This window comes from Ranitomeya imitator, chromosome 3 (assembly GCF_032444005.1).
Source record: "Ranitomeya imitator isolate aRanImi1 chromosome 3, aRanImi1.pri, whole genome shotgun sequence".
In the NCBI taxonomy this organism is placed as follows: Eukaryota; Metazoa; Chordata; class Amphibia; order Anura; family Dendrobatidae; genus Ranitomeya; species Ranitomeya imitator.
In genome coordinates, this window is record NC_091284.1 from 573,700,623 (window position 1) to 573,723,804 (window position 23,182).

Consider the following 23,182-nt stretch of genomic DNA (forward strand, 5'->3'; position numbering starts at 1 on the left):
AAAGGGGGCGGACACGGCAGGCCAGTCAGAGAGAGTAGCGGGAGAGGAGGGCTGTGATAAGGGGAAATGCACTAAAAACAAAACAAAACAGCCCGCACAGAGCACGTCCACTGACCGGACAAGCAGCGCCGACAAAAGCCGCGGGAAGGAGGAAGAGCAGCGCCCGACTACAATGTCCGCCCGTCCGGTGCCGCCGCCGCGCTGAGATCACGGTGTCGCCGCCCCCCCTCCCCATCATCCTCCTCCCTCCTCCCTGAGCTGCAACTTAAAGAAAGAAGAAGAGGAGAGAGGAGCATCTGCGCCCGATCCTGCGACTGGGGGATGTCAGCGCAGTTCCCCGACTGAGAGCGCACACACCAGGAGGCGGGGGAGAGTCGGAGGAGCGCACTGCGGAGCTCTCCGAGGATGCGGGACGGCCACTGACTTCTCCGGGATAACTCTTCTTGCTCGTCTACTCCTCGGCTCCGTTACCTCACCGGACACCCCCTCGTGTAGAGATGCTGCTGGACGCCGGCCCTCAGTTCCCGGCCCTGGGTGTGGGCACCTTCGCGCGGCACCATCACCACCACCACCATCACCATGCCGCGGTGGCAGCGGCGGCTGCGGCGGCAGCTGAGATGCAGGAGCGGGAGCTGAGCCTGGCGCAGAACAGCTTCGTGGAGCCGGCGCACATGGGCGCATTCAAGCTGAACCCCGGCGGCGGCTCCGGGGGCAGCGGCGGCAGCGGAGGGGGGTCCGCGGGGGGACCGGGAGGCGGCGGAGCCCACGACCTGTCCCCGCCGGGGCAGAGCTCGGCTTTCACCTCCCAGGCTGGCTACCCCGCATCTGCCCTCGCCCCGCACGCAGCCTACACGGGCGCTGCCTTCAACAGCCCGCGGGACTTCTTATTCCGAGGACGCGGCTTTGCCGAGGGGGCTACGGCTGCAAGTGGGGGGCAGCACGGCTTGTTTGGCCCCCCAGCGGGTAGCCTTCACCACCACCCCCATCATCACCAGCTCCCGCATGGGGAGCACCCGCAGGGCCACCTGATTTTCCCCGGCATCCACGAACAGCACGCGGCAGCCTCCCAAAACGCCCTTGGCGGCCAGATGAGGCTCGGCCTGCCCGGAGAGGTGTTCGGCAGGTCCGAGCAGTACCGCCAGGTGTCCAGCCCCCGCGGGGACCCCTACACAGCCGCCCAGCTGCACAACCAGTACGGCCCGATGAATATGGGAATGAACATGGCAGCCCACCACCACCACCATCACCACCACCACCCTGGGGCCTTCTTCAGGTACATGCGGCAGCAGTGCATCAAGCAGGAGCTCATCTGCAAGTGGGTGGACCCCGAGCAGCTGAGTACCCCCAAGAAGAGCTGCAATAAGACTTTCAGCACCATGCACGAGCTGGTCACCCATGTGTCTGTGGAGCATGTGGGGGGCCCGGAGCAGAGCAACCACATCTGCTTCTGGGAGGACTGTCCGCGGGAGGGCAAGCCATTCAAGGCCAAGTACAAGCTGGTGAACCACATCAGGGTGCACACGGGGGAGAAGCCCTTCCCCTGCCCCTTCCCGGGCTGCGGCAAGGTCTTCGCCCGCTCCGAGAACCTGAAGATCCACAAGAGAACTCATACAGGTGGGTGCAAATCTTATGCCAATGCGATCAATTAATGATGATGATGCTGGCTCCGGGGGTCCTTTATGCTGGCTCCGGGGGTCCTTTATGCTGGCTCCGGGGGTCCTTTATGCTGGCTCCGGGGGTCCTTTATGCTGGCTCTCGGGGGTCCTTTATGCTGGCTCCGGGGGTCCTTTATGCTGGCTCCGGGGGTCCTTTATGCTGGCTCCCGGGGGTCCTTATGCTGGCTCCGGGGGTCCTTTACGCTGGCTCTCGGGGGTCCTTTATGCTGGCTCCCGGGGGTCCTTTATGCTGGCTCCCGGGGGTCCTTATGCTGGCTCCGGGGGTCCTTTATGCTGGCTCTCGGGGGTCCTTTATGCTGGCTCCGGGGGTCCTTTATGCTGGCTCCGGGGGTCCTTTATGCTGGCTCCCGGGGGTCCTTATGCTGGCTCCGGGGGTCCTTTACGCTGGCTCTCGGGGGTCCTTTACGCTGGCTCTCGGGGGTCCTTTACGCTGGCTCTCGGGGGTCCTTTACGCTGGCTCTCGGGGGTCCTTTACGCTGGCTCTCGGGGGTCCTTTACGCTGGCTCTCGGGGGTCCTTTACGCTGGCTCTCGGGGGTCCTTTACGCTGGCTCTCGGGGGTCCTTTACGCTGGCTCTCGGGGGTCCTTTACGCTGGCTCTCGGGGGTCCTTTACGCTGGCTCTCGGGGGTCCTTTACGCTGGTTCTCGGGGGTCCTTTACGCTGGCTCCCGGGGGTCTTTACGCTGGCTCCCGGGGGTCTTTACGCTGGCTCCCGGTGGTCTTTATGCTGGCTCCCGGTGGTCTTTATGTTGGCACGGAAGACCCACAACAGTAATATTTTGTGATCCTTGTAGATCGGATTTTTTTTATTGCCAATTGTGATAGGGAAAACATTTTTTACATGTGACTATTACCATAATTAATTACAGTAAATATAGTAATTACTATTGTTGCAAATTCGTGAAAGACTTAGCAATAGACACGAATAAATCTGGTAGACTGCTATTGTTGTGAATACTACTGTTAATAATTACAATATGCAGCTCTGCGCGTAAGCCTAAAATATTCGGTATTTTCCAGATGTGGAAGCATTTTTTTTTTTTTTTAGTGAAGACACATTTTTTATTTTTTTTTTCCCGATAATTCGGACGTTTTGGGATTTGAATGTTGGTAAACATTTGTGATTGGAAAAAGCCGACCTCTGATCCGGATGTGTGGGTATGATGGTAGGTGCCAGACGAGATTTAGCAAGGTTTATCCAGGAGGGCGATGATCTCTTTCCACGGAAAACCGGCGTCTAAACTCCTCTCTGAGCAGATGTCGCTATAAACAATTTAGGTGCTAATGGAATTTAATGCTAAGTGGATTCCCTCCAAATGGGGAGATTTGGGCGATCACACCTCTAAATTGCCCCAAACAGCCTAACATTTGGATATGCAGTGACTGGGGGCAGGGGAGGCAGTGACAATCCAATGGGCTCATTTTAATGTCTTTACCCATTTACAAGCTGCTTGTTTGCTCCACCTGGGAAAAACCTGCAGAACAATCTCTTCCTGAGCTGTTTGCAAATGAATCCACAATTAGCATGTATGTCCAAATTGCTGGGAGGGTCTCTACCCCACATTCACCTTTGGTGCCGCAGGAAATTACTTGTGTCTCTTATCTCATAAAATCGCATACTAAATGAGGAAATATTAATTCTTCCTTACAGGCGATTGTAATGGTCTTATTTTATAATGTGCTAATTTATTTTACCTTTGGTTTTTTTTTTAGGAGAGAAACCCTTTCAGTGTGAATTTGAAGGCTGTGACAGGAGATTTGCCAACAGTAGCGACAGAAAAAAACACATGCATGTCCACACTTCGGACAAACCGTATCTGTGCAAGATGTGCGACAAGTCTTACACTCACCCCAGCTCCTTAAGGAAACACATGAAGGTAAAGGTCTGAACTGTTCATGATGCCATTTGCTGGGATGAATAATAATATCCGAGGCTTACATTATAATTTTTTACATTAATCATCTTGGCTTTTGTTACTCTTGTTGTATCAATGTAGATGGGGATAATGGGGTTAATCTTTTGTGTTTCACCATTCTGTGACCCTGACATCTTCTTCCCTTTCTCCATAGGTGCATGAAGCTTCTCCTCAAGGGTCAGAGTCATCACCTGCAGCCAGCTCTGGCTATGAATCTTCTACCCCCCCAGGTCTGGTGTCCCCCAACACTGAGACACAAAGTACCACCTTGTCCCCAGCCACAGCAGCAGTCTCGGGGGTGCACAGTGTGACCAGTGGAGCTGGGGGGCCCATCTCATCGAATTTCAACGAGTGGTATGTGTAGGAGCCATGGCTGGAGGCCACCAGAGACAATGTAGGGTCTCCCCCCTAGCCAGCTGCCTGCTGTGTGTGGACAATCCTGAAGGAAGACGCACAGTGAGGCCGAAACGCTGCACACTTCTGAAAATGAAGCATGAAGACAGAGAGAAGCGAAAAGAATCTATTTATTCCCCCCAATATTTACCCCAAAGATCAAGCGCTTACTCTCCCCACCCCACTGTTTGTACATAGCTATTACCCTCCCTTCAGAGGGCACAGGACGATTAAACGCTCGTACAGAGGTTTTATCCGGCTGCAGGACAAGTGCTGGACTTTCTCTTGACTCTCCATGAACATAAGGTGAAGGAAGAGTTGATTTTATTCTGTTTTATCTCCTTTTTGTATTGTGCTCTTGGTATTGTGTCCTCTTTCTAAAGGAAACCTGATTGTAAATTTCCATGCAACTGGGCTGGGAAATAATAAAACTCCGTGCCAAAGTCTTCACCCTGTTCCTTCAGGCTCTGCCAGGCAGGCAGTGAGCTGGCACAGGCTCGTGAATGTCACTTTATGTTACACGTGATGTTGTTCGTACCTTTTTTTTTATTTTTTTCCCCCCAAGTTCCAATCCTTGCTTACTGTATGAAGGACGATCGGGCCGAAACGTCGTGCAGTCTGCATCTCTCCCCTGTACATAGCCCCCCACCCTCCGCCATATTTATCCGGCTGTAATTAACTTATGCTATTAACTTGCTACAGAGGAACACTATTTATAAAGAATGGTTCTTAATTATAAATATGTACAATTGTGAGCAGAAATTGTTTTCAGATTTTCTTTTTCTTATTTAAAGTGGTTTCATCCTTTCTGTACCCTGTTTTTGAGAGTAATGCATACAGACATATAATAAATCGTGTTGAAACTGCATAAAGCCATTGTCTGACTTCTCATCTAGGCAGCAAATGAACATCTATTTTTGCAATCTGGAGCGATGGAAGAAGTGAAGGATGAAATTAATGTTACTTTATTAATTTATAAGCCACAATTGTATCTGCGTGATAAGCAATAATAATAACTATGGCAGCCTGCTCTGTGTCCTTATGTTATAAAAGATCAGGATTAATTTATTAAGAGCTGATTCAGACATAACAATGATTATGAAATGACCGTATACAAATCGCCATGTACTATGTGACATAAACAACACATGAAATATAGCTGTCAACATCGGAAAAGAAGAGACTGCAATAGTCAGCCATAAGGGGAGGATTAGTAAAATAATAACTAATAATCGAGGAAAGCAGGAATCTGTAATGCCGGGAGGGTGGTGAATACAGGGCACTGGCGGCAGCGAGCTCCCCACACAATGTCACCAGTGGAAGGTCACGCATTCTAGAACAATCCAGTGGGTTTCTGGTAATAAATCTCTAAATTCTGCAGAGCGACAATCGAAAAATAAATGAGAGCGAGGATGGGAGAGAATTGGAGAAAAACCACAGAAAGAAGGACGTGTCGCCATGAGGACCCTGCAGGGAGAATAAAGGGTCTTCATTGGAAACGCCGGTGTGTGATCAGGGAGCCTGCGCTGCCCCACTACATGGGTACACATTAGATGCCCGCAGCCCGGACTGGCCGTGACCTTGAACTTGGCAGTGACATCCCGGAGTGCCTGCCACAGACAGCAGAGAGCAGCCCCGTCCTCCGGATTAGCAGCTCCACTACACGGCTCTTTCTAGAGAGTTCTCATCATTGGGGGATCGATTACAGAGAGAGGCCGCACTGTGCTGTGTGCCAGCCGGGCTGTGCCAGGAACACCCGCCCGCTCCGCCACTGCCAGCGCCCACCACACTCCGCTCTCCTCCTCCGGTATCTATTGTTTGCCGCACAGTTCTACAGGGATCAATCACGCCACACATTTGGAGGTGCATACAGTTATCAGCCATTATGAGCAGTGCCACATTAAGGTTATTCCAGATTTAGGATATTGAGATATATATATATATATATATTCCTTACATAACAAATAAATGCCTCATGTTCTACTATTTAATGTCCAGTCATTCGCCATAAAGTGATCATTAGTGTGATGCTTGTTCCTTGTCCTCATACCAATGCACCCAGGCATGTGTCTGTCTGTCTGTCTGCTTATTCTGTATATGATGAAAATGAGGATAGAGATAGAAAAATAGATAAAGAGAATAGATGCCATATAAATAATAATAGATTGATAGGTGCCATAATAGATGATAGAGAGATAGACATGGAATAGATAGATAGAAATCTGCTGAAACGTTGCTGCTAATGGATCAGTAAAGCCACCGATTTTCACTTTGATTTTTGGAGTGCTGCCTGTTTTTTTTTTTCTTATTTTGTAGATAAATATGAGATAGCTAGATACAGTAGATATAGGATAGCTAGATATTAGATAGATAGATATTACATAGATTGATAGATATTACATAGATTGATAGATATTATAATAATAATAATAACTTTATTTATATAGCGCCAACATATTCCGCAGCGCTTTACAAATTATAGAGGGGACTTGTACAGACAATAGACATTACAGCATAACAGAAATACAGTTCAAAACAGATACCAGGAGGAATGAGGGCCCTGCTCGCAAGCTTACAGACTATGAGGAAAAGGGGAGACACGAGAGGTGGATGGTAACAAATGCTATAGTTATTCGGACCAGCTAAGGCTCAGGTGTTCATGTAAAGCTGCATGAACCAGTTACCTGCCTAAGTATGTAGCAGTACAGACACAGAGGGCTAATGCTGCATAAAGTGTATGAGAACATGATGCGAGGAACCTTTTTTTTTTTTTTATTATAAATAGGCCACACAGGGATAGATTGATAGATATGAGATAGATAGATAGATAGATAGATAGATAGATAGATAGATAGATAGATAGATAGATAGATAGATAGATAGATATTAGATAGATAGATAGATAGAGACAGATAGATATGGGATAGATAGATAGATATTACATAGATTGATAGATATGAGATAGATAGATATGGGATAGATAGCTAGATAGATATAGGATAGATAAATATTAGATTGATAGATATGCAATATTATAGATACTAATAAATTAGATATGTGATATAATAGATAATAGGTAGATAGATGATAAATTACACACAAAGACATTTTTTCTTCACTCGGGGGAAACATAGTTTCATCCATAAAATGTTGGAATTGAATTATTACAACTCCTGTAGTTCTCACTTGCATTGCCCTTGGAGCCATAGGGGTGTACAGCTGATGACCATGCTCGGCAGCTCTGGGACAGTTCTCCTGATGACTGATGTCTGTCCTCCTTGTATACTCCGCGTTACATCAGGTTCAGGAGAATGTTCCATGTTGGGGCTTCTTATTGGAAAGTATCCTGTAACAAATGGCGCACACGTTGGTCCAATGTTACTCTGCGCTAGGACAGTGATCAGACATGGCCGCCGCCCACCGCACACACTTCTCACTGTTTCTCCAGCATCAGATCCCCTTACTCCTCCTATTAATAATTGAAGCCCCTACACATCTCTGTACCATGCTGAGAATGGTCAGTGACCTGCAGCCCCTGCAGAGCCAGGCTCCACACAGTAGGGCCATGTATATTTTAAGGGAGCAACAAGATCTGAAGCTCCATGATTTATATATGACAGGTACCTTTAAATTAACTATTTCATATATATCTCAGATAGCTGTACACTTATGACATGAAATGAACAGGTGCTCAAGGTGGATTTTTCTGCATATGCTGCAGAGCTGGGTATGTAATGTGGTGCAGCTCCCTCTAACACAGACATGATTTTTTTTATTATTTCAGTGACTTTTAAGGTTGGTACAACACGAACAAAATGTATAGTGTATGTATATGTGAGTAAATATATAATATATATACATACATATTCACGTGGATATATATATACATATATATATATATATATATATATATATACACATATATATATAATTTTTACATATTCCGCAGCACTTTACAATTAAGCGGGTATATATATATATATATATATATATATATATATATATATATATATATATATATATATATATACACACACACAATATTAATCAGTAAGGCTGGGTGTCTGTGTAATTATCTTAATTTTAGTGGAAAACTAATTTTAACCCTTTAGTAAGCATTTTTGTTCTTATTGCCATGGTGATTTCATGCTCTGTCTGCCTCTGATGTCTCAGACTTGGGCATCGTTTCTACATAACAGTTTAGGTTGGAGGTACCAGTCTGCCATTATTTGCTTCCAATGCCTGATTATAAGGATGGGATATGTTATGCTGTTGTTTCTGGGAACAAGAAGCACAAGAGATATGATGGCTGATCAGAAAGGCAGAGACTCTGTGGCCGGTCGGTCGCACAGGTTCCATCTACTGTAGTGCCAGGATGGCGGCCCTGAAGCTGTGCTGTGTGCCCTGCAGGGAGAGCCTAGCGGCCGGTCTGCCCCGTGCGGTGCCCGGGCTGTGCTGACACTGATCCTGGGCTGGAGGGGGCGCAGCTCGGTGTCAGGATGCGACCAGCGCTGCCCGGGGAGTGTCGCCGGTACCGAGCTATGCAGAGCACCGAGTCCACAGAATGTCTGACCGGCTATGCTGTGGGGGCCACAAGAGAGAAAGAAAGGTTCTCTGCTTTTTATTTTATTTTGTTTTATCGAAAATATTAACTTTTATGACACTTTGGATAATATTCCGTTTTAAAATGATGTTACTTCCCAGGTAATGCAACATTTATACATAATATGCCGGCGGATCAGGAGCGGAGAGCATAGCATAACTCCTAGCCAATACATAGTAATTTAAAAAACTGTGTGCATGTGTTATTATTGTTATTTATTAATATACAGATATACACACAAACTATAGATGTGTATATATAATAAAAGCAATACATGTCTCCATCATCTATCTATCCCCTATCTATCTATCTATCTATCTATCTATCTATCTATCTATCTATCTATCTATCTATCCCATATCTATCTATCTATTCCATATCTATCTATCTATCTATCTATCTATCTATCTATCTATCTATCTATCTATCTATCTATCTATCTATCCCATATCTATCTATCTATCCCATATCTATCTATCTATCCCATATCTATCTATCTATCCCATATCTATCTATCTATCTATCCCATATCTATCTATCTATCCCATATCTATCTATCTATCCCATATCTATCTATCCCATATCTATCTATCTATTCCATATCTATCTATCTATCTATCTATCTATCTATCTATCTATCTATCTATCTATCTATCTATCTATCTATTCCATATCTATCTATTCCATATCTATCTATCTATCTATCTATTCCATATCTATCTATCTATTCCATATCTATCTATTCCATATCTATCTATTCCATATCTATCTATCTATCTATCTATCTATCTATTCCATATCTATCTATCTATCTATCTATCTATCTATCTATCTATCTATCTATCTATCTATCTATCTATCTATCTATCCATCCACACACCAGCACGTTTCACCTATTGTGTCCTTGTGGATTGTAAGCTGGCGAGCAGGGACCCCACTCCTAATGTAGTTTGGTCTGTGTTACCTTGTATTGAATGTATTGTCACCGTTTAATTGTAAAGTGCTGCGGAATATGTTAACGAAATATAAATAAAAATGATTATTATCTATATAAACAATAATAATCATTTTCATTCATATATAAAGAAGAAAATGTGTGGTGTAATTATTTACCAACTACATGCAATAGTCAAACAATATATACATTATTACATATTAACCAATGTATACACTATACATTGGCTATACATATTTTTTTCAGATAGTTATAGCAGGTCTATATGGTACATTACCTAGTACATCTCTGTCATATTATGTAACATAAACGATGTACATATACTTTTCATGTAATATTTACTCCTCATTAAATAATGACCAATTTAAAATATTTGAATACAGCATGATATAAGTAGCTATATATACAGTTTATATATATATATATGTATATATATGTGTATATATATATATATGTATATATATATATATATATATATATATATATATATATATATATATAACCACACCAGTGTGTGTAAAATACACACAGCCATTAGTGTGTTTTTAATACTAAGAAATTGTATATGCATATATATATATATATATATATATATATATATATACACACACATTAGCTACATATTTTTATTAACATTTCGTTACTATTAATATATCAATTGTAACTTATGTTTGTTATACATAACATAAATAACATTTTCTATTTAACCTATAAGATATAACATTTGAGAGTTATATTTGGCATAAAAATTTCCTATCAGTTGATAATAACATGTGACAGTGACACCAGAAATATATAAAGTGTGTAACATTTTGTATCAGCTTATTGTACTCTAAGTGACATCACAGATATATACTGTGTAATAAATACTTCCCATCATGTGATAATAACCTCGGTGACATCACATATATAGTAATAATTCCAATTATTTGAGGATAACCTCAACATCACATGTATAGTAATAATTTGTATTATTTGAGGATAACCTCAGTGACATCACAGATATATTAATATTTCCTATTATTTGAGGATAACCTCAGTGACATCACAGATATTTAATATTTCCTATCAGTGGATGATCCCTTCTGTGACATCACATATATAGTAATAATTTCTGTTATTTGAGGATAACCTCACTGACATCACATATACAGTATATTAATATTTCCTATTATTTGAGGATAACTTCAGTGACATCACATATATATATTAATATTTCCTATTATTTGAGGATAACCTCAGTGACATCACAGAGATGTAATATTTCCTATTATTTGAGGATAACCTCAGCGACATCATATATATAGTAATATTTCCTATTATTTGAGGATAACCTCAGTGACATATATATATATATATATATATATATATATATATATATATATATGTATATATATAGTAATATTTCCCATTATTTGAGGATAACCTCAGTGACATCACAGAAATGTAATATTTCCTATAAGTGGGTGATCCCCTCTGTGACATCACATATATAGTAATAATTTCTATTATTTGAGGATAACCTCAGTGACGTCACAGATATATAATATTTCCTATCAGTGGATAATCCCCTCTGTGACAGATGCATTGTGTACACTGTTCTCTACAGTTCTCTGTCCTCCCTCCTATATTCCAGCACAATGGAGGGACAGGCTCGGTGCACAGGGAGATGAAATACGTGCAGCTAACGCATCACCTGACAGTGCCCATCATGCGGTTCTGTCCACAGCCTAATGATAGCGATTATCCTGCGCACACATCACCGCCCTATAGGGAGCAGCGCAGGGCCCCGGGGGGCCACACATTCCCATACAATGTGCTTCCTGCAAGCGGGGATCAGCGGCGGCCGAGCCGGGAACACGGGCAGCTCCGGTGTAACCGCAACTAAAGCGTCAAATCTGGGGAAAACCAGGGGCGGACAGAGGAGCGAGCTCAGGGCACGGGCACAAGGAGAGGCCGGGGCACTGCACCTACCGCCCTAATGTCTGCATCTGGGAGCCAGTACCTCGTGCCCGCCCTAATGTCTGCACCTGGAGCCAGTGCCACCCTCCCGCCCTAATGTCTGCACCTGGAGCCAGTGCCACCCTCCCGCCCTAATGTCTGCACCTGGAGCCAGTGCCACCCTCCCGCCCTAATGTCTGCACCTGGAGCCAGTGCCACCCTCCCGCCCTAATGTCTGCACCTGGAGCCAGTGCCACCCTCCCGCCCTAATGTCTGCACCTGGAGCCAGTGCCACCCTGCCTGCCCTAATGTCTGCACCTGGAGCCAGTGCCACCCTCCCGTCCTAATGTCTGCACCTGGAGCCAGTGCCACCCTCCCGCCCTAATGTCTGCACCTGGAGCCAGTGCCACCCTGCCTGCCCTAATGTCTGCACCTGGAGCCAGTGCCACCCTCCCGTCCTAATGTCTGCACCTGGAGCCAGTGCCACCCTCCCGCCCTAATGTCTGCACCTGGAGCCAGTGCCACCCTGCCTGCCCTAATGTCTGCACCTGGAGCCAGTGCCACCCTCCCGTCCTAATGTCTGCACCTGGAGCCAGTGCCACCCTGCCGCCCTAATGTCTGCACCTGGAGCCAGTGCCACCCTCCCGCCCTAATGTCTGCACCTGGAGCCAGTGCCACCCTCCCGCCCTAATGTCTGCACCTGGAGCCAGTGCCACCCTGCCCGCCCTAATGTCTGCACCTGGAGCCAGTGCCTCGTGCCCGCCCTAATGTCTGCACCTGGAGCCAGTGCCTCGTGCCCACCCTAATGTCTGCACTTGGAGCCAGTGCCACCTTCCCGTCCTAATGTCTGCACCTGGAGCCAGTGCCACCCTGCCCACGAAATGTCTGCACCTGGAGGCAGTGCCACCCTGCCCGCTTTAATTGTCTGCACCTGGAGGCAGTGCTACCCTGCCCGCCCTAACGTCTGCATCTGGAGCCAGTGCCACCCTGCCTGCCCTAATGTCTGCCCCTGGAGCCAGTGCCACCCTGCCCACCCTAACGTCTGCATCAGGAGCCAGTGCCACTCTGCCCGCCCTAACATCTGCACCTGAGCCAGTGCCATCCTGCCTGCCCTAACGTCTGCACCTGGAGCCAGTGCCCCTCTGCCCGCCCTAACTTCTGCACCTGGAGCCAGTGCCACCCTGCCCACCCTAATGTCTGCACCTGGAGCCAGTTCCACCCTACCCTCCCTAATGTCTGCACCTGAGTCAGTGCCACCCTCCCGCCCTAATGTCTGCACCTGGAGCCAGTGCCACCCTCCCGCCCTAATGTCTGCACCTGGAGCCAGTGCCACCCTCCCGCCCTAATGTCTGCACCTGGAGCCAGTGCCACCCTCCCGCCCTAATGTCTGCACCTGGAGCCAGTGCCACCCTGCCGCCCTAATGTCTGCACCTTGAGCCAGTGCCACCCTCCCGCCCTAATGTCTGCACCTGGAGCCAGTGCCACCCTGCCCGCCCTAACGTCTGCACCTGGAGGCAGTGCCACCCTGCCTGCCCTAATGTCTGCACCTGGAGCCAGTGCCACCCTGCCCGCCCTAATGTCTGCACCTGGAGCCAGTGCCACCCTCCCGCCCTAATGTCTGCACCTGGAGCCAGTGCCACCCTCCCGCCCTAATGTCTGCACCTGGAGCCAGTGCCACCCTGCCGCCCTAATGTCTGCACCTGGAGCCAGTGCCACCCTCCCGCCCTAATGTCTGCACCTGGAGCCAGTGCCACCCTGCCCGCCCTAACGTCTGCACCTGGAGGCAGTGCCACCCTGCCTGCCCTAATGTCTGCACCTGGAGCCAGTGCCACCCTGCCCGCCCTAATGTCTGCACCTGGAGCCAGTGCCACCCTTCCGCCCTAATGTCTGCACCTGGAGCCAGTTCCACCCTCCCACCCTAATGTCTGCACCTGGAGCCAGTGCCACCCTGCCCGCCCTAACATCTGCACCTGGAGCCAGTGCCACCCTGCCTGCCCTAACGTCTGCACCTGAGCCAGTGCCACCCTGCCGGCCCTAATGTCTGCACCTGGAGACAGTGCCACCCTGCCCACGAAATGTCTGCACCTGGAGGCAGTGCCACCCTGCCCACCTTAATGTCTGCACCTGGAGGCAGTGCCACCCTGCCCGCCCTAACGTCTGCATCTGGAGCCAGTGCCACCCTGCCTGCCCTAATGTCTGCCCCTGGAGCCAGTGCCACCCTGCCCGCCCTAACGTCTGCATCAGGAGCCAGTGCCACCCTGCCCACCCTAACATCTGCACCTGAGCCAGTGCCATCCTGCCTGCCCTAACGTCTGCACCTGGAGCCAGTGCCCCTCTGCCCGCCTTAACTTCTGCACCTGGAGCCAGTGCCACCCTGCCCACCCTAATGTCTGCACCTGGAGCCAGTTCCACCCTACCCTCCCTAATGTCTGCACCTGAGTCAGTAACACCCTGCCCACCCTAACGTCTGCACCTGGAGCCACTGCCACCCTGCCCGCCCTAATGTCTGCACCTGGAGCCAGTGCCACTCTGCCCACCTTAGTGTCTGCACCTGGTGCCAGTGCCACCCTGCCCACCCTAACGTCTGCACCTGGAGCCAGTGCCACCCTGCCGCCCTAATGTCTGCACCTGAAGCCAGTGACACCCTCCCGTCCTAATGTCTGCACCTGGAGCCAGTGCCACCCTGCCCGCCCTAATGTCTGCCCCTGGAGCCAGTAACACCCTGCCCGCACTAACATCTGCATCTGGAGCCAGTGCCACCCTGCCTGCCCTAATGTCTACACCTGGAGCCAATGCCACCCTGCCCGCCCTAACATCTGCATCTGGAGCCAGAGCCACCCTACCTGCCCTAATGTCTGCACCTGAGCCAGTGCCACTCTGCCCGCCCTAACGTCTGCATCTGGAGCCAGTGCCACCCTGCCTGCCCTAATGTCTGCACATGAGCCAGTGCCACCCTGCCCACCCTAATGTCTGCACATGAGCCAGTGCCACCCTGCCTGCTCTAATGTCTGCACATGCGCCAGTGCCACCCTGCCTGCCCTAATGTGTGCAGCTGGAGCCAGTGCCACACTGCCCGCCCTAACATCTGCACCTGGAGCCAGTGCCACCCTGCCTGCCCTAACGTCTGCACCTGAGCCAGTACCACCCTGCCCGCCCTAATGTCTGCACCTGAGCCAGTGCCACCCTGCCCGCCCTAATGTCTGCACCTGGAGACAGTGCCACCCTGCCCACGAAATGTCTGCACCTGGAGGCAGTGCCACCCTGCCCGCCTTAATGTCTGCACCTGGAGGCAGTGCCACCCTGCCCGCCCTAACGTCTGCATCTGGAGCCAGTGCCACCCTGCCTGCCCTAACATCTGCACCTGAGCCAGTGCCATCCTGCCTGCCCTAACGTCTGCACCTGGAGCCAGTGCCCCTCTGCCCGCCCTAACTTCTGCACCAGGAGCCAGTGCCACCCTGCCCACCCTAATGTCTGCACCTGGAGCCAGTTCCACCCTACCCTCCCTAATGTCTGCACCTGAGCCAGTGCCACCCTGCCCACCCTAACGTCTGCACCTGGAGCCACTGCCACCCTGCCCGCCCTAATGTCTGCACCTGGAGCCAGTGCCACTCTGCCCACCTTAGTGTCTGCACCTGGTGCCAGTGCCACCCTGCCCGCCCTAACGTCTGCACCTGGAGCCAGTGCCACCCTGCCTGCCCTAACATCTGCACCGGGAGCCAGTGCCTCCCTGCCCACCCTAGCATCTGCATCTGGAGCCAGTGCCACCCTGCCCGCCCTAACGTCTGCCCCTGGAGCCAGTAACACCCTGCCCGCACTAACATCTGCATCTGGAGCCAGTGCCACCCTGCCCGCCCTAATGTCTACACCTGGAGCCAATGCCACCCTGCCCGCCCTAACATCTGCATCTGGAGCCAGTGCCACCCTACCTGCCCTAATGTCTGCACCTGAGCCAGTGCCACCCTGCCCGCCCTAACGTCTGCATCTGGAGCCAGTGCCACCCTGCCTGCCCTAATGTCTGCACATGAGCCAGTGCCACCCTGCCCACCCTAATGTCTGCACATGAGCCAGTGCCACCCTGCCTGCCCTAATGTCTGCACATGCGCCAGTCCAACCCTGCCTGCCCTAATGTGTGCAGCTGGAGCCAGTGCCACACTGCCCGCCTTAGTGTCTGCACCTGGAGCCAGTGCCACCCTGCCCGCCCTGCCCTGTACTGTCAGCACTGGCATCACTGCCAGGCACGGAGAACACTGCACTGCAGTGCGGCCTCAATGCGCCAAGTCCTGGAGGTCAGATTATGGGATTAGCAGCGGCCACATGATAACACTTTACATTATTCCATATCGAAAATACACAACATGTTCAGTGCAGGCAATGGGTACATACAGTTCCTGATTTCTTCCCTCCAGATAGAAAGGTATGCATTCATACAAAGCAAGAAGATCTGCAAACAAATCATCCTATAGAATTCTGTTGGAAAGCAGGAATGAGAATACAAGTGTGTAATAGTGTACACATGTGTGACATTAGTATTTATGTGTGACATGATGTGACATTAGTATACAAGTGTACAATACAAATGTGTGACATTAGTATACAAGTGTAATAATATAATAATATAAATGTACAGTATATATGAGACATGATGTGACATTATTCCAAAAAACACTAGAAAAAAAGGTAGAAATGCTTACCTGCCCAGGCCTCCAAACAAATGCACTATCAGGGTGCAGCGGACGCTATTAAAGATGGCAGCAACACAGGTGCAGCAATACCAATGAAACAGCCACTCTCAACCTACCAATCCATGGGGGGTGGCTGTGTGGTATATTAGTGCACAATAGATAATAATCTGAATGTGGCGCTATTCACATACAGGTGATGCAGAACATCTGGCTCACAGCCTATTAGTAACGCCTATACTCTTAGATCAGGCGGCCGCCCAGTGCTAAGCAAAATGCATCCTGTGTGAACACAGGCCACAGTTTACAGAGCCATCTGGGCCCAACTGCACCCTGAAAAATGAATAAATAAATTGCAAAAACACATATCAATATATGTGAGGTATTAGTTGATATTATGGCCAAAATATGGAAGTTCGCAACCCACATTACGAGTCCTCACGTTTGTGAGTCCTATCACTAAACATAAAAAAAGAGCTCACCGACACAAAAAGAGGACTTAGGCCGGGTTCACATTAGCGTTTGGGGGCTTTGCAGAGGGCTGTGTACGTCCTCCGTTAAGCCCCACCTACTTCCACATACTTCTGCATGCGTCCTGTGTACCTATCTTTAACATTGGGTACGCAGGACATGCGGGATGTATGCGGATGCGTCGTTTTGACGCGCCCGTTGTCAAAACCACTTGTTGCACTCCCGTGTGGTCGGCGGGCGCATCAAAACGACACATCCGCATGTCCTGCGTACCCAATGTTAAAGATAGGTACGCAGGACGCATGCAGAAGTATGCAGAAGTAGGCGGGGCTTAATGGACGCAGCCCTCCGCAAAGCCCCCGAACGCTAAAGTGAACTTAGCCTTAGAAATCCTCAAATTTTTTTTCGAAAAAACACCAGATAAAAAGCAGAGATACTTACCTGCCCATGATGTGATATTAGTATAAAAGTGCACAGTATATATGTGAGACATAGTGTAACATTAGTATACACGTGTGCAATACATATGTGTGACATCAGTATACAAATATTCAATACACATGTGTGACATCAGTATACAAATATTCAATACATATGTGTGACATCAGTATACAAATATTCAATACACATGTGTGACATTAGTATACAAATATTCAATACACATGTGTGACATCAGTATACAAATATTCAATACATATGTGTGACATCAGTATACAAATATTCAATACACATGTGTGACATTAGTATACAAATATTCAATACATATGTGTGACATCAGTATACAAATATTCAATACATATGTGTGACATCAGTATACAAATATTCAATACACATGTGTGACATTAGTATACAAATATTCAATACACATGTGTGACATCAGTATACAAATATTCAATACACATGTGTGACATGAGTATACAAATATTCAAAGTGTAGTATACATATGTGAGACATGATGTGACATCACTATACAAGTGTGCAATACATATGTGTGACATTAGTATACTGTATAAGTGTGCAATACATATGTGTGACATTAGTATACAAGTGTGCAATACATATGTGTGACATTAGTATACTGTATAAGTGTGCAATACATATGTGTGACATTAGTATACAAGTGTGCAATACATATGTGAGACATGATGTGACATCACTATACAAGTGTGCAATACATATGTGTGATATTAGTATATAAGTGTACAGTATATATGTGTGATATTAGTATATAAGTGTACAGTATATATGAGACATGATGTGACATTCGTATACAAATGTACAGTATATATGCGAGACATAGTGTGATATCAGTATATATTTGTACAATACATAAGTGAGATATGACGTGACTATAATAAAATCATATTACTAACCCGTGTCAATGAAACAATGATCATAAAATTGCCATGAAAGGTTTCCACCTGGTATAGAACACATGTATAATGCTACTAATGCCCCTCCCTGTATATGACATATTTCTATTTAAGGAAAAATATCATATTATCTTCATGTTCTCAAAGATACATTCTTCATATACACTAATAATGAAGACAAGTGGCATTGCTATTAGATCTGCACATGTAAAATCTATATCAAAACGTGGAAATAAAATATCTATATTACTGCATGTGCACAATACAGCCATTAGAATATTAACACTAAATCATATTGCTTGTGTATGGGATATGCAGCAAGGTAATAAAGTGACTGCTTGTGCACAATACACCTGTGAGGATGGACATAAAGTGATATCACTACTGGCATTAGTGTGACAGGATAGGATAGGAATAAGGTGATGATAGTCCTACCACATGTGCACAATACACATTTTAGAATATAAAGTAATATTGCACATGTGTGGCATGTATAACATGGCAATAAAGTGACTACTTGTGCACAATATACCTGTGAGGATGGACATAAAGTGACATCTCTGCTACATGTGCACAATACACCTGCTAGAATAGGAACACACAACCGCATGTGTACAACGCAGCAGTGAGAACATGGATGTAGCAGGACAGTACTGCAGAGCGTATTGTAGGATATTTGGGGAAACAGGAGCACTATGCAGGGTCTGGCTACATGAGGCATTAATACCACTGTAGAATACAGAGAGGGCTGACATTTCTATTACAGGGGTACATCACACTGGCACCCCGGCTCTCCAGTAAGGCAGGTCTGTGGTGCAGAGTGTCACCGGCACAGGACATGCTCCAAATGAGTGGCACATTTTAGTTAATGTATAAAAGTTAATAAAAGCGCGATACTAAGGACAAAACCGTTCAGATTTAACAGCAGAATGCATTTTCCTATCACATTAGCAGATTAACCCTCTAAAGAGAGAAGGAAGACAGTCGCATCTGAATGGCGCACACAACCCGACAATTAAATGTTACTTCATTGAACCCATTTACCTGCACACAGAAAATGATGACAACGCGTCTGTAAAATAACCAAAGACGAAAACTCCTCGGGAACTTTGTGGAGCACTAGATACTGGGCACCAGTCTGCCAGGGCTGTGCCAGGTGCGGAAGGGCACATAATCTGGCTCTCCTAGCACGGACAGAGATGGCGCTCCTATGTCTGCCCAATGTTCGCACAAGTGCATGGCAAACAGATAAGCGCATTACAAACGCGTTTTGAGCCCGATGGGCGCTATTTTCCCTTTAGTGGGGTTGCAGCAATCGGCACAAGGGCTATTAGAGGGGACTTCTCTGCGCCCCCATTCTACAGTCTGTTACTCAAACACAAGAGCCACAAGCACCAACTGCAGTCACCAAAATAGACACCCTGGACCCTCAGAAGGGAACACGTTTAATTAAGAGCAATTAAGCCTCATTGAAACAAAGGAGAGTGAAGAAGGGTGAAGTTCAAGTGGCTGCTGAGATGTGGTCGCACATCCCTGGGATGACCCCTCTTTGTGCTATGGATTGGCGCTATATGGTGAGTGGGGGAGGGCACAGAGTCTGTCAGTGCAAACACTCAGCCCTGGAAATAATGCAGCTAATGTCATTATCTTCAGAAACATTGCTAGGTTAGATAACTGGCCAGGTGCTCTGCCAGTGGGATAATGGAGTGGGGTCATGTCTCAAGTGTTGAAAGATGCAAATCATGGGGTAAGCTACAATATGGCGCAATATCTCATATGATGTGGAGCCAACATGTGCAGCGGTTTATACTAAATCAGTCATGTATAAGAGCCTACAGGCGTGCCCAAGATGTAACAAACACATGCGCTGTGCTATTATATATTTTACATTTCGTTATCTCATTTCACCACTGTCTCATTACATTTTTCTGCTACTTGTCTTAGCCAGAACCATTCCTTAAAGGGCTCAGGCACATGACTGTATTTTCAGTCTGAGTACGATCCAACAAATCATCAGATCGCACCTGGACCAATGTTATTCTATGGGGCCGTGCAAATGTCCAATTATTTCTTGGACTGAGCCGGTCTGGGAAAAAATTAGCATTCATTGGATCTGATTTTCAGATCACGCTCAGCCATGCAAGTGAATGAGTCCCGAGAAAACATCAGATTGCTCTCGGTTGACATTTGAATGCAGTCCGATTTTCATGGACTGACAGAATGGAGAAGATGGAGACATTTTTTTTCCATCTTCTCCTCATCCAAGAAAATTACACTTTGTTGAAACTCTAATTAGAGTTTGATCAGAATGTGATTAGCATAATCAACCAGATTTTCTCGGAAAAGAGAAAATAGGCTGCTGTGCACCTGCCCTAATAATAACATTTTAGAGTTTTGCTGTTCATCCAGCTTTTAGTTTGCCTTCATGGCTAAAGAACATAACAAACATAGCATTGCTACACATGCATTACTTTTCCTTGCATGGTTTTAAAGTCCTTGCTTCCATTTATGTGGCCTTCAGTTGTTTATTCTCTCTGTGTCAGCAAAATGCCAGAGGGAAACTGATGCCAGAGCTGATTCCATAGTTTTCTACTGGATTGTTCCCAGTCATCCTGTGCATCACTTGTTATCTGGATAGATATTGGGATTTACATAAGAAAACATTGCATGTAGAGTTTTCTGATACAGCCGTGGACGCTGACTCTTAAAGGGAATCTGTTACCAGATTTTTGCCACATAATCTGAGAGCAGTATAACAGTGGCAGAGACCCTGATTTCAGCAATGTGTCACTTGCTGGGCTGCTTGCTCTAGTTTTGATAAAATCATCATTGTATCAGCAGGAAATTATAAACCCACTGCCAGGCAGTCCATCTCCCCACATAACCACCATGAGAAACAGTCACTGAGTTCACCGCAGTTCAGCTCAGTGAGCTCACCACAGGTCTTCGATCTGCGGTGTACTCACTGAACTGAACTGCAGTGAACTCAGTGACTTTTTCTCATGGTACAGAGGTCACCGCAGTTCAGCCTGGCTGGGAACACAGCCTCAGTGACCAGCGGTGATGGGGCACACAGGCAGCACACAGTTGCCACACGTATGCCACAAGTATTACACACAAATTAACGTTTCAGCCAGTTAATGGCCTTGATCACAATGCTGCCCTTGGAAAAATTTCTCTAGGTTAGAACACGAAATGTCAATATGGATGTTTTTGTAAAAATGAATGGACAAAATCCAAAATAGGGGAAGTTATGCACAAGGGTCAAAAATGACACCACGCTGATTATATATGTCAAAAAGACTGTAATTCCGTAAGTGGTAAAGTTGTGTATGCAGACACAAATGTGTCTTGGGAACAGCTGGGTAGCGTTGCAGCAGAAGCCGGCACCAGTGGCTATTTAGCGAATACTGGCACATATTGTATCTGGAGAAGATTCAGATAAAACAGGTCGGCACTGTCATATAGGTTAGGGAGCCGAATCCAATGGCGATAGCGCAGTTGTGGAAACAAGTACAGCGATACCCCAGGAGAATGTGAGAGACGCAGCTGCAGGAGGTGGCGTTGGTGGACGAGTGGGAGACACTGGTACACGTGTGTCGGAACGCGGGGTAGCTCTCTTATATGCTCCTGGGGTGTCGGCTTCTGCTGCAGCGCTACCTAGCTGTTCACAAGACACATTCGTGTCTGCATACACAACTTTACCACTTACGGAATTACAGTCTTATTGACATATATAATCAGCGGGGTGTCATTTTTGACCCTTGTGCATAAATTCCCCTATTTTGACTTTTGCCAAGTCATTTTTACTGCAACCATCTATATTGACATTTCGTGTTCTAACCTAGAGACATTTTTCCAAGGGCGGCATTATGATCAAGGCCATTAACTGGCTGAAATGTCAGTTCACCTGCCACCTGTATTAAATTTTTCACTTGAAGCAAAATTCCTCAATTTGTGCTCTATTGTTTATGGGTCCATCGGCTCCGTTCACAAGCACCATCATATCCATAAGAATCGAGTGCTAGCCTTCTGCCTTTGTGCAAGTATTACACACACGGACACTTATCTCCGGTACTGGTTTTTCCGGTACAAGAAATATCAGGACGTGTTAGGCTACTTTCACACTAGCGTCGTACGACGGATGTCGCAATGCGCTGTTTTGGTGAAAAAACACATCCTGCAAAGTTGGCTGCAGGATGCGTTTTTTCCCCATAGACTAACATTAGCGATGCATTGCGACGCATTGCCACACGTCGCAACCGTAGTGCGTCGTGTTGTGGCGGACCGTCGGAACAAAAAAACGTTACATGTAACTTTTTTTGTGCGTCGTGTCTGCCATTTCCGACCGCGCATGCGCGGCCGGAACTCCGCTCCCTCCTCCCCGCAACTCACAATGGGTCAGCGGGTCAGCGTTGTAATAATGCATCCGCTGCCCCGGCTGTGCTGCGTTGTCACAGGATGCGTCAGCCCGACGGACTGCGACGGGCCGACGCCGACGCTAGTGTGAAAGTAGCCTTAAACCGGTCTTAGAACATCATTTACCAGCAGATTAGCCCCACATCTGTAGGTTAATAGCTTTTTTGACATGACAGACTACCTTTAAAAGGAGCTGCAGGAATTTCTGGCAAGTACTGGTGGTGTACTGCATGTGACAACAATCTCCTGTATTTTTCTTATCTCTTGCCTGTGGGGTAGAGTGGCAAGACAAAAGATTTTTCTTACAAAGAAAAACATTCAAGTCCAGCTATGTTATGCCAAAACTTACATCAAGTGTGCCTCTGATGAGGCCAAGGTTGAACTTTTTGACTATAAAACCAAAAGGTATGTTTGAGATGCCCTCACAATATGACAAATTTGGACCACTATTGCAAGGAAAAGTGGTCATAGATTGCCAATTCTTGATATTCCATGCTAATAGATTCCTACCCAAAAATGTTGATCGGAGCCATAAATTTAAATGTACTTCAACAAAGTATCTGTTTAAGGCCAGAATCACACGTCCAGATAATTCCGGTACCGGAGAAATCGGTACCGGAGTTATCTGTGTCCGTGTGCTCACGTGGCTCATCAGTGTGGCACACGTGCGGCAGCCGTGTGCCGCCTGAGGACCACACAGACCATGCAGGAGAGACAGCGCTGTCCCCTGTGTGTGGTGCTGAAGCCGGCATTCATC

General features: G+C 47.0%; 1 protein-coding gene across 1 annotated transcript; it reads left to right on the forward strand.

Moving 5' to 3' along the window:
• The first annotated feature begins 350 nt into the window (after window positions 1-350).
• ZIC2 (Zic family member 2) lies at window positions 351-4,856 on the forward strand. Its single transcript, XM_069757970.1, has 3 exons — window positions 351-1,614; window positions 3,389-3,552; window positions 3,746-4,856. Exons 1-3 carry the CDS (start codon window positions 498-500, stop codon window positions 3,953-3,955), a joined length of 1,491 nt encoding a protein of 496 aa, XP_069614071.1. The 5' UTR covers window positions 351-497; the 3' UTR covers window positions 3,956-4,856.
• Window positions 4,857-23,182: the final 18,326 nt, after the last annotated feature.